A 12,338-nucleotide genomic window follows, 5' to 3' on the forward strand; every position below is an offset into this window, starting at 1 on the left:
TCCCCAAATGCAACGTTGAGGTTAAGACGATGTGAACATACATTTATTAATGACATATTATTAAGCTGTGTTTAAAACAAATTCCATGACTTTTCCAAAACTTTGTGTGTCTTTTTCTGTTTCCAAAACCTTTCCAGGCCTGGAATTTGCCTTTTTCAAATTCCATAACTTTTCCAGGTTTTTTCAAAACGTTTGAACCCTGAAAAACCCTAAAAAAAAAAGAAAAGAAGGGGCAACAACTTTGGAGGGAAAAAGGTGACAAAAAACGTTGAAAAATTGTCCCTAAAAAATTTCAAAAAAGCAACAAAAAATGTAATACGCGAAAAAAAAACCAGTTTAGTTTACCGCCAAGCACATCCTTACTGCTGATGTTAAACACACCCGATTGAATATAAAGCCACCAGTTGAAAGCGGAACGAAAAAAGGTCTTACTTCCACCGTCGGACCTTAATCAGTGTGACACCGAGAGGAAGTAAACAACAGCAGCGCCCGTACCGTAGCGTTAGCTGCATGCTGCTGTTGAATGAGCTGGGGTCTTTCAGCTGGAACAATGTCTTCGGTTGAGAGTTTGAGAGAGTTTGTCACCGAGAGACTGACTGCTGCTGCTGAAGAAATATTCAGAGCTGTTGGAAAAACTATCGTCGAGTACGAGGAAGAGATAGCTCGGCAGCGCAGACTGTTGGATGTCGTTTGGAAACCAGAAATCAAGTTACACAGGATAGGTGAGTTTACACGCTAATTATTTTAATGACGGTTATTATAACCACAGGTGTGTACGGAGCCCCTGTTGTGCCAGCAGGTGATTACTGTCTGCAGGAGCCCCCTGATGTGCCCTGATTGTAACCATCCTCCTACCTTGGAAATGAATTGTTGACTTCGGGTCAAATTGACCCGTTTTCAAATTTTAGTTTTATATCAGAAAATATGGGACGTAGAAATAAGCGCTGAAAATGTGTAGAAGAAAAATTTAACAATTTATAACGTTGGAAAAAGCAAAAACAAACGTCAAAGGCGTCAAAAACGTCGAAAAAAAACGAGTGAGGTGATATCCCACCTAGAACATTTTAACTGTTGATAATATACCTTTTTAAACGAGCAATATAACCCATAAAATGCACTTTTCCACTTGTCAAAAGGTGATTGCAGCTCCTACCTTGTGTTTGGAAGGTTGTTCGGTCTCACAATGAGCTGATTTATGAATATATATATATATATATATATATATATATATATATATATATATATATATATATATATATATATATAATTACCCTCCTGGCTACAAGCCTTTGTTGTGTAGAACACTGAATCCCAACCAAGGGTTAGTTACGCTGTTGCCAGGGGGTTTGTGGAAAGATCATAGAGCAGGTTAACTCATTTGATTAAAAATGTTTTTATTATGATTTGATAGAATATTCCAGCTGTAACATGTAAACAATAGAGGTTGCAGTTATGTAGGAGTAAATGAAGACTAGTAAGCAAGCGAGCACAGAAGTTTAGCTAAAAATAAAGAATAAATGATAGAAATAAATAGCTGGTAATAAGTAGTACCACACAGTTCTAATGAGTAGCTAAAAGAAGTGGAGAAAGGGTTATAATAGTGACCTGAACATCGACCCCACTTTTATGAGAATGTTTTATTGAGCCACTCTCTCCCACATCTACTCCAACAGAGTGGCAAAGAAGGCCCGATCCATTGCAGCTGACCCCCTTGTCCGGCCAGTTTAAGTTAAAGTTACTTCCCTCAGGTCGTTGGTACTCCATGCCCAGATGCAGGTCTAATAGACTCAGAAACTCTTTGATCCCGACTTCTATTTCCATTTTAAACAATTTGCCAGAACTGTTTCAAATGTATGGATTTTATTTACTATTGTGGTTTAGATACTGTGAGTATTTCATGTTTTGCTGTATTGTTGTGTGTCTTGTCTTTATGTCTGTCTGCTGGCTGTACAAACAATTGCCCCCTCTGGGACAATACAGTTACTTTTGACCTGAAAGTACTGCATAAGCATCTTAAATGGTTAGCTGAAAGTAATGGATTAATGGTTAAAACATTCAGCCTCACTTTAGGTAGATATAGTAGTAGGACAAAGTATGACAAAATAACAGTATCCACTTTTATATAATGAATAATTATACTAGATAGATAGATAGATAGATAGATAGATAGATAGATAGCACTTTATTGTCAACAGCATCCTCAGTGCATACTTTGGGAATTGATGAAGGGGTACGTGAGCTCATCTGACAGGACTGTGGGGGGGACCTCAGACCAAAAAGGTTGGGAACCGGTGGTGAAGAGTTTTAAACACCTAATCCTTTTGTAAATTAACCCTGACGACAGTGGTTCCCAAACTGGAGGGCCCCAAGTTATAACTCATCAACAACTGGTCCTTTTTTATTAATAAGGGAAAAACTTCCACTAATTAACCCTGACAAAGCACACCTGTGAAGGTAAAACCATTTCAGGTGACTACCTCATGAAGCTCATTGAGAGAACACCAAGGGTTTGCATAGTTATCAAAAAAAGCAAAGGGTGGCTACTTTGAAGAATCTAAAATATAAGACATGTTTTCAGTTATTTCACACTTTTTTGTTAAGTACATAATTCCATATGTGTTCATTCATAGTTTTGATGCCTTCAGTGAGAATCTACAATGTAAATAGTCAGGAAAATAAAGAAACACATTGAATGAGAAGGTGTGTCCAAACTTTTGGCCTGTACTGTATATTCTGTGCTATACACTTCTCTACACCCGTCTTTCTTTTCATTTATTATACAGGAAAGTTAAAAGTAACATTGGCTGTGTCTCAAACCGCCTACTTGCACACTTCAAGCACTTAGTATATAGTGTAAATAACGCAAAAAGTCAGTGCACTGAAAGTACCTGGATGACCCCTTAAAAAACGGTCAAAAAGTTCAGTGTGGAACGATGGACACTACGCGCACTAAATGGGCGCCATCTTGACTACGCAGCGGAAAGGGGAGGGACCAGGGACGTCGACCGGCAGGTGATTGGACGAACGCGTCACATGGGTCTGGCTTCTCCCGGATTTCACAACAGAGCTTAACGGGCGGCTCGTTCAGAATACGATCTCGTATTTTACAAAAACAGTTCACCGAAACGTGTTTCTGAAAATGTTTTAAGCGAGAAATAGGCCGTGCAGTTGCTGAATCTGTCTTCATTCTAGACAGATACAGACAGCTAAGACAACAATACAGTTTTGACACATAAGGACAAAAACATTTAGTAGACATTAGACATTAGCGTGGGCTAGACCGATACAGACAACTGAAAACAACAATATAGACAGTACAAACAAGACTTGGACAATACATAAACAATCAGTCTGTTCTGGTAATTGCTCAGAAACCCTCTGTATATTGTAAATATATAGCCTTCTAAATCTATTAAATGCCCCAGGTCTCTGGTTTGTTTTACCTGGGGGTAAATGCGGACCTCCGGGAACTGCTGTTCATCAGCTTGTATGAAAGTACATACATAGAAAATCTGCAAACTTTCCCTTAAATTAAAATTACCAGCTAATGCTAGCACTGGCTAGTTTGGTTGGCAAGGTGCTACCGAATTCTGAACAAGACATACTTTTTTTTAACATTTTTCCAATTAACTTTGATTAAGTGAAAACCCAGTGAGAGGGTCAAAGTTTAGGTTGAAAACACGGACAGCACCCAAAAACAAGGTCAGGTCTATTTTAATGCACACAGTGCCATGGTTCGCATCGCTAAGCGTGCATTCAGAAAGAGAAATGCGACCCCTGCGTCACGCTGCGGTGGCCTATCATGTAAGCGGAGATCAGACTTGTCAGTCCGTTTTGAGGCAGTGTGAGAACAGGAAACATCACTGCCTCTATCGCTGCCACAAGAAAGTTTTGAAACACTATCAGGGTAAAAAAAACAAACGCAAGCACCGAACTGCCGAGGAGTTTGTGCGGCAGCTGACTGTTTGCCAAACAACGAAGCACAGCCCGTCCTTCTCTTTCTTTCTCTGTGAAATGAAGCTGCATTGTGCGGTCTAGTCTAAACGCAGCCTAAGCCTCTGTCCTGATTGACAGGTGGCTGCGTAGCCAGGCCCCAAATCATCCCCTGCTTTATCATCTATTTCTAAATAAATAGGACCGTAATTTACTAAATGAACATCATGCTGCCGTATTGACGAAGATTTGAAACTAGCGATTGAGACCATAAACTCATTATGAAAAGGTTGTAAATTAAGTGTGAAGTAGGGTCGTCTTCTCTTCAGATCAGACTTATTTTTGGAGCCAGTGGAGTCGCCCCCTGCTGGAAGTAAGATAGAATGCAGCTTTAATGAGCTTCAGCATTGGCTTCACTTTTTAGCCGCCCGAAGCTCCGTTCATCATTTCTACAGTCTGTGGTCTCAAGAAAAAGAGAACTAGTGTTCTCTTCTTTTCTCCAATAACCGTAGTATTCTATTTCTTTTGTTGTCTGTCCCTGCAGAGCTCCCACAGCAACATGTCTGTAAGGAGGAGGAGGTTCTCTCTGACCAGCAGCTCTGTATTCAGGAGAGGAACTCCCGTCTGGACCAAGAGGACCCAGAGCCTCCACAGATTAAAGAAGAACAGGAGGAACTGTGCACCAGTCAGGAGGGAAAGGAGCTTGTACTGAAGCAGGAGACTGATGCCTTTACGTTGACTCCTACTTATGAAGAAAGGGACCACAGTGAAGGTCAGACTCTGAACTTCAATCCTGATGATGGCACTCTAAGTGCAGCGGAGAAAGAGTCTGTAGCCAACATGCCCGTTATAACCTCTGTGGAATCAGAAGCAAACGGTGACCACCAGCTCCTCTCTCACAACTCTCATGAAGCTGAGAGCCGAGATCAGAAAGGAGGCAAGCGTGGAGACTCGGGATCAACTAGAAATGCAGAGCCAGAACCAAAGCAGAGACGAGGCAAGAGCAGAAGTCCCAGCAACAACGTAGACAACAGTAACCTGTCAGAGATTCCCCCTAATACTCAAACTGGTAAAAAGTCGTCCATATGTGACACATGTGGGAAAGACTTGAAGTTTAAATCCGCATTGCAGAGACACCTGAGAGTCCACACAGGTGAGAAGCCGTATTCTTGTAAAACGTGTGGGAAAGATTTCAGAAAAAACAGTGAGTTGTTGGTCCACGTGAGAAGAGCCCACACAGGTGAGAAGCCGTACGTTTGCAAGACCTGCGGGAAAAGATTCTGTGACGCTTCAGACTTATTAAAGCATACCAGAACTCACACAGGCGAGAAGCTATATTCTTGCAAAACATGCGGAAAAGAGTTTGGCTATAATAGTAACTTGTTGGCTCACATGAGACGAGCCCACACCGATGAGAAGCCGTACGTTTGCAAGACCTGCAGGAAAAGATTCTGCGTCGCCTCAGACTTATTAAAGCATATGAGAACTCACACAGGTGAGAAGCCGTATGTTTGCAAAACATGTGGAAAAGAGTTTGGGCAAAATAGTAACTTGTCGGTCCACATAAGAAGAGCCCACACAGGTGAGAAGCCGTACGTTTGCAAGACCTGCAGGAAAGGATTCTGTGACGGTTCAGACTTATTAAGGCATATGAGAACCCACAGAGGATGAAATCTAAATCTAAAATCGATCACCGTTTTTGACAATAAAGTTCTAGTGGTTCATAGTCAAAACTGACCAGAACCTTCAGACGTGAGGAGCAACATTTTTGCAGCAATTGTGGGAAAAGTGACCTGAGGATCACCACAGACAGGAGAAACCATCGAGCTGAAACTCTGGTAGAGACGTGTTTAACTGAATGAAATACTTTTGCAGTAGTGACATCTCTGTTACTGAATGTTAAATATTAACAAAGATGAGATGTAAAGATCTTAATGTAAAGTTTCTCTTCGTATAACCAGTCCCTCCAGAAAAACGTGATTATGCGATGGCATAATTCAATGCATAATCAGCCAAAGGCCGCATATTTATGCGGGGGCCGCATTTTTTTCAAATACGCCGCACTTTCGCCGCATAAATTGCAGATTTACACGCAAAATATGCGGGGCTTGCATGATTTCATAATCCCCGCATTTTCGTTGCAAAAAAGTCCCGTAATATATCTTAGCAGAAAGTTGAAAAATTTTGCGCTTACTTCACACAAGAGCAGCCATTTTCCCCTGTTACCATGGGAACGTTATGAAGTGAGGTAATTACGCTACATGGACATCATTGTAAAGCAGGATGTTGGGGGAATCACTTTTTTTCTCTTTTTCATCAAACCACAGTTTTTGCAAGTTCCCGCATATTCCATCGCATTTTTTAAGGAAACGTGCCGCATAATCAAGGATTTTTGCCCGCAACAATCACAAAAAAACTCACGCATTTTTCTGGAAGGACTGTATAACTATTACGTCTGTTATTAACAGTATGTCTTTAAAACATTTGTAATCTCCCAAATCAAGGGAGAATGTGAGTTTCACATTGGTCCTCATTTATCGACCTAACGTAGAAACCAGCGCAGAAATCCTCTAACGACGGGCATCACGTGTGATTCATGAAACGTTCAAATCGCACCAATCGGAGCGTAAGAATGGTCGTACGTTGAGAAATGCAGCGGCCGGAAATGACCGCAATTTAAATATCACGCCCCAATATATTGTCGGTTTTGAGGCCTCGCCCCTACAGTTTACGGCATGGCGAGACGCTGAGGAGCGGCACTTTTCAGAGGTGGAGATTGAAACCCTGATATCTCATTTGCACCAACGTGTTTACTATTTGGCAAAAAACTGTTATTAAAGGCTGTAGAAAGAATGTGGAATGGAAAGAGATCACTGATGCGGTCAACAGTGTTGCCGTAGTAAATCGGACTCCAGCTGAAGTTTATTTAATTTATACATCCTTGACATATGTATGCTATAGTCCTAATGTAGGGTGACTAGACCCAATTCTGAGTTGCGTGTTCCGAGTCCCGACAGAAGCCTGTCCGCACGCTAAAATGTCCCGGTTTACACCAACCACTATGCAATTGTCCCGGTTGTCAGCGATTACATAGCCGACGTGGACTTATTATAGCCCGATCATTAACTAAACCCATGTAGAAAGACTAATAAAGCGTCCAGTCAGTCGTAGCGGTCTGCGTCTGCATAATCGGTGCAGCCAGCGTTACAATGTATACCGTATTTTCCGCACTATAAGGCGCACTTAAAAGCCTTTAATTTTCTCAAAAAACGACAGTGCGCTTTATAATCCGGAGCGCCTTATATATGGATCAACCTCTCGGATCACTGCCCCGTTGACGGGACACTGCGTCGCTGTAACCTCGATAAAACTTCCACTCATTCGCGTTTTTATAACTTTAAAGCATTAAATCTTCAAAATATACAGCCATGCGACACACCAATTGAAAGCTTAGCCTCTAATGATTAACTTAAGCCCACATACAAAGCATACGATGATTTATAGCAGTTACACAACTGTTACAAAGTAAACAATTTACAATAAAACAATTTAGCCTTAATCTGCGCAGCTGTCGAGAGTGCATCCATACCTGATTTCGTTGTCCTCTCAGCAACAAAGTGGTATTTTGGCCAAAACTTGATTTTCATAAATCCACAAAAGTCCAAGGAAATGTAATATCCAAGCTTTATATTCCAAAACGATCTGTTCGCCTCACAATGTTGAAGTTTCTGGCCGAATCACAACGGAAAAACGCGTTTTCCATTTCCGCACTTGTCATCGTCGCTAGCTTCTCTGCCCAGCTTGCTACATGATCGATGTGGGCGTCATCGTATTCCCTAGCTTCTAAGATTTCGATTGGTAGCGGACAAGCCAATGACAACATGTCAGGGACCACGTTGAGACGATCGCTATTTAATCGGACCACTTAGATTTAAATGTTATAAGGAGGGAGTGAACGGAGTTGTCAGAACGCTTCATAAAGTTTGACTTTATCTGACAGTTTTGTTGACATTCCCTTTAGCACAGCTCCATCTAGTGGATGCATAACGCAACCCCAGTCAAACGTTTGACTGCAGTATCTTCTATTCTATGCCCCTTATAATCCGGTGCGCCCTATATATGAAAAAAGTTCTAAAATAGGCCGTTCATTGAAGGTGCGCCTTATAATCCGGTGCGCCTCATAGTGCGGAAAATACGGTAATAATAATTTGTAAACATCGTCGCAATGCCTCTTGTTATCTGCCTCGTTTTAACCAGGCCCTCCAGGTCCGCTGGAAAGTCAGCGGACGAGCGCTGGGTGGAAATGTTCGCGCATTTCAAAAGCAGGGAGATTCCGTTCAAAAATGTAGGTCTCCTTTCTCAGTTCGCCATGTGTCTACCGGGCACACATGCTGCCGTTGAGCGGATCTTTTCGCTCATGAACAACACATGGACTGACGAGAGGAACCGCATGACCATTCCCACCTTAAAGACGCTACTCGTCACACGGGCCAATTTTGCTGACACCTGTGCGCAATTTCACAGCAGGCTTTCAGCCGACAAACTGATTCTTGAGCAAATTCTCCCCTCCAACAAATAAATGGAATGAATGTTTCCAATAGACTAACACTGGTAACACTTTACAGTAAGGGACATGAATTATCATGAATTCATGCATGAATTAATTGATGTAGGCTGTATTATTATGCATTATGTAATTAATGATTTGTGTTACTGCATTCCTTAATATCCCATGAATCATCAGGAATTGATGTGTTGCTCTGTTATTCGTGACCTCATACACGAACAACACAACTAAAGCATTAGGTAAGGTGGGGTACATCATTATGAATTATGATTTATTAAGCTGATTGTGATTATTGATTTATTGTCACAACCTGTGCATAATGTACCCACCTTACCTAATGCTTTGGTTGATGTGGTGTTCATGCATGAGGTCATGAATGAGAGGCTGTGAACTCATGACAATTCCTGATGATTCATAAGATATTAAGGAATGAAGTAATGCACAAATCATAAATTAATTCATGCATGAATTCATAATTCATGTACCCTTACCGTAAAGTGTTACCATAACTTTAGTTCAAGCCTGTGGCAGCAGTTCCAAATAATACGTTTAGTGCCATGCAATGAAAAACACCCTTTCACAAAGTTTCTCACAAGTTCAGTGGATGCATTTTCCAAAAGATAGCTTTAATTCTGAAAAATAAAGTTGGTCCCACACGAAACTCACTCAGTGTCTTTTAATATTTCTTAGATATGTAGGCTACATACCAAAGACATTCATAATTATTAACTGAGATACCCCCATTATGTTGGGAGCAGTAGGCCTACGTGTGCTGTTGGCAAAATGGTGTCTAATCTGTCTGTGTCCATGTCTGACCTGGGCTGGCACACGTTCACGTTAAAAAGCGTGTGTGTGCACGAGCGCTACGGTCACGTGCAAAGTGTCCCGCTTTTAGTTCCAGGAAATCTGGTCACTCAATAGTAATATACAGGCTTATATTGCAATCTCTTAGGCCTACAGTTAGTTATATTTAAATAAACACACAGTAGCGGAGTTTATGCAGTGTCTTTTATTTGACTCATGTTTTTTTTCATGAGTCAGAACCAGGCAACAGCTGTGAGGGAGAGCGCGTGTCCTCCGCCCCCCCCCCGTGCTGGACCACCACCCTGACCCTGTCTCCTGTCAGCAGAGGGGCTGGAAAAACAAGCCGAAATAACTCGGTCAATGGCAGAAATAAATCGTTCACTTGTGGTCATTAATGACACTTTAAAAGAGAACCGAAAACCTGACGAATAAATAAAAATGTCGTGCATCGTCATGTTTCCTGTATGGAGTATCATTACCAAACATAACACTATACCTTTTTAAAAGCGTGGATTAATATCCTGTCTCCTTCGTATAGCCCCAGTTGGGGCTGTGCTGGACACTGCTCTCTGGGCATCGGGTCATCTGGCCCCATCACTACATTTATGGCACCCTGTTTTCCTGCGCGATAATGTGCAGAACCCCCCAGGCTAAAACAAGGTGGCAGACTTTTTCTGCCGTGTACGGTACGCCCGCTCTACGCCTGTTTTAGGTCGTACGCATATTTCATAAATGAGGGCCAGTGAGTGGACAGCTGATCTCATAAAGTGGCGTATGTATGACACGCCAATTCGTATGCCGTTTTTGCGTGTTATCAAGACGCATAATCGCTTTTTGGCGTGTTTATCAACGCCGTTCGGCCGCCATTGACCTACATTACGTGTGAAAAAAACAGCCGTTTGTCAAATTCTTTTTTTTAACCCTTCCCCAATGTTTCTTTCCCAACCAAACCGTGTGACAGCGTGTGACGTTGGTCACCGTTGTTTTTGCTGTGTGTAACTAAACCTTTCCCAATGTTCTTTTCCTCTAAACCCAACCTTTTTTTTTCTTTTTTAACACGCGTGTGACATTCTCGCGCTAGTACGGCACGTTCTCGCGATAACACGCCACGTAGCGACGCGGATGTTTACGTCCGCTGTATACAGCGTAGACATACACGTGGAAAGCTCAAAATGCGTACAGATAACACGCCATTTGGCTTTAGGAAAGTGGCGTGTATGTTTACGCAAAGTCATGATGTCATGTCGCGACAGTACTGGCTGTTAAAGTAATGATGTGAACTTCATGGTTGTTTTGCCGAATGTTCATTTACGAAGTATCTCAGAATCACTTTTAGTTTAAAGTTTAACAAGGATGTTAAAAGTTTTGCATATTTGTTTGATAAATGACAAATGGTTGATTTTTTTATGCGGCTGTTTTTTTTTGTTTGTTTTTTGGGAGAGTGTAATCAGCTATGTGATGACTGCATGGTTTAGGAAACTTCCTGTATCATCAAAATAAAAGTTATTGCCAGAGAAAGATCATCATAATCCTCAGTCTGTCTTGTCTGGCCATGCACACCAGTGGTAGGAAAGATACTCCTCTGTGATCCATCCCATGTACTCTTGGTAATTGTAGATTCTGACCAACAGAAGGCAGCAGTTCAGTTTTACTATGGGCTCACAGCAATCGGACTTAAACATCACCTGGAAAATCAGTTGAGAATCCACACAGGTGAGAAGCCGTAGGTTTGCAAGAACTGCGGGAAAAGGGCATATGAGAATTCACACAGGAGAGAAGCCATATTCCTGCAAAACGTGGAAAAAGAGTATGGGCAAAATAGTAACTTGTTGTCCCACATGAGAAAAGCCCACACAGGTGAGAAGCCGTACGTTTGCAAGACCTCACTTAATGTAAAGTTTCCCTTCGTATAACTATTACTTCTGTTATTAACAGTATTTCTTTGAAACATTTTTAATCTCCCAAATCAAGGGAGAATGTGAGTTTCCCAGTGAGTGGCTCTTAAAGTAATGATGTGAACTTGATGGTTATTGGTTTTGCCAAATTTTCCTTTTACAGTATCATAAAATCACTTTTAGTTTAAAGTTTAACAAGGACCTAAAATCCAAGTACCTTGAGTAGTATTTGATAGTTCTTAGTCTATATAAGTGGTGTGCGATACTGCATATTTTGCATCGATTCGAAACCAAGTAAATACAGGGCCAATATCATTGATACCGATAATAATTGAGGGCGAAGTGTTTTTGTGATTTTACATTTGGATTATTAATAAGTTAAAGGAGAACTCCGGGCAATTTTTACATTAATCTTTATCGCTATATCTATGCGAGTACTGTTGATACCAAAAAAAAAAAGCTGAATCGGTGCTAGCAACACGGAGCTGCTGCAGCTAATGCCCAGAGCTCACTTTGCTAAAACGGCAGTTAAGGGGGCATAAGATAAAGAGTGCCTTTGTGCCTCTTAACAGACACACAATGCAATTAAAATGTCTGTGCAACATGAACGGGGCTCTTACCTGACAACAAGATGTGTTTTCAACTGAGACATCCTGCCGTCCAGGAGTGTGTTCTGTGGTAATCATCACCTAGCAGTTCGGTGTGTATTTGTAGCTCATCTATTGTGTGTGACACGGATCTGGCGTTGGTGAGTAGGAGTCTTTGCAGTGGCGAGCTGTGTGGTAGTTTCCTTAGCCGGGCTAGCGGGCCCGTCCGGCACCCTTGCCTCTGCTTCCTTCCTTGTCCTCCAGAGAACATCCACCAGACCAGCGGGCGCTCATTGGATTGTTTTCGGCTGCTCCGCACTGTGACAGGACTTGGACCACTTTAAAGCAGCAACACAGACGGCCAGGTCGCCTCTTTGATGAAACTGCAGCGGTGCATGCTGGGGAGAAACTGGAACTAAAGTATTAATCTTATTAGCCTGGTATTGAGGTATTGACATTTGGATTGATCCGCCCACCACTAGTCTATATCCATGACGCTCCGCTTCTGGGACTACTCCGGTGCTCGCTTTTTTCAGCCAGATGTGTTACCTT

General features: G+C 41.8%; 1 protein-coding gene across 1 annotated transcript; it reads left to right on the forward strand.

Annotated features, from left to right (window-relative positions):
* The first annotated feature begins 476 nt into the window (after positions 1-476).
* LOC120561457 (zinc finger and SCAN domain-containing protein 2-like) lies at positions 477-5,965 on the forward strand. Its single transcript, XM_039804598.1, has 2 exons — positions 477-722; positions 4,478-5,965. Exons 1-2 carry the CDS (start codon positions 524-526, stop codon positions 5,602-5,604), a joined length of 1,326 nt encoding a protein of 441 aa, XP_039660532.1. The 5' UTR covers positions 477-523; the 3' UTR covers positions 5,605-5,965.
* Positions 5,966-12,338: the final 6,373 nt, after the last annotated feature.

The sequence above is a fragment of the Perca fluviatilis genome, chromosome 6 (genome assembly GCF_010015445.1).
Source record: "Perca fluviatilis chromosome 6, GENO_Pfluv_1.0, whole genome shotgun sequence".
Classification (NCBI taxonomy): domain Eukaryota; kingdom Metazoa; phylum Chordata; class Actinopteri; order Perciformes; family Percidae; genus Perca; species Perca fluviatilis.

Excerpts from the sequence above, each read along its gene's own strand:
- LOC120561457 (XM_039804598.1), top strand. The coding sequence starts at position 524 with ATGAGCTGGGGTCTTTCAGCTGGAACAATGTCTTCGGTTGAGAGTTTG. Across the intron at positions 723-4,477 it reads AATCAAGTTACACAGGATAG|AGCTCCCACAGCAACATGTC; the intron begins GTGAGTTTACAC and ends CTGTCCCTGCAG.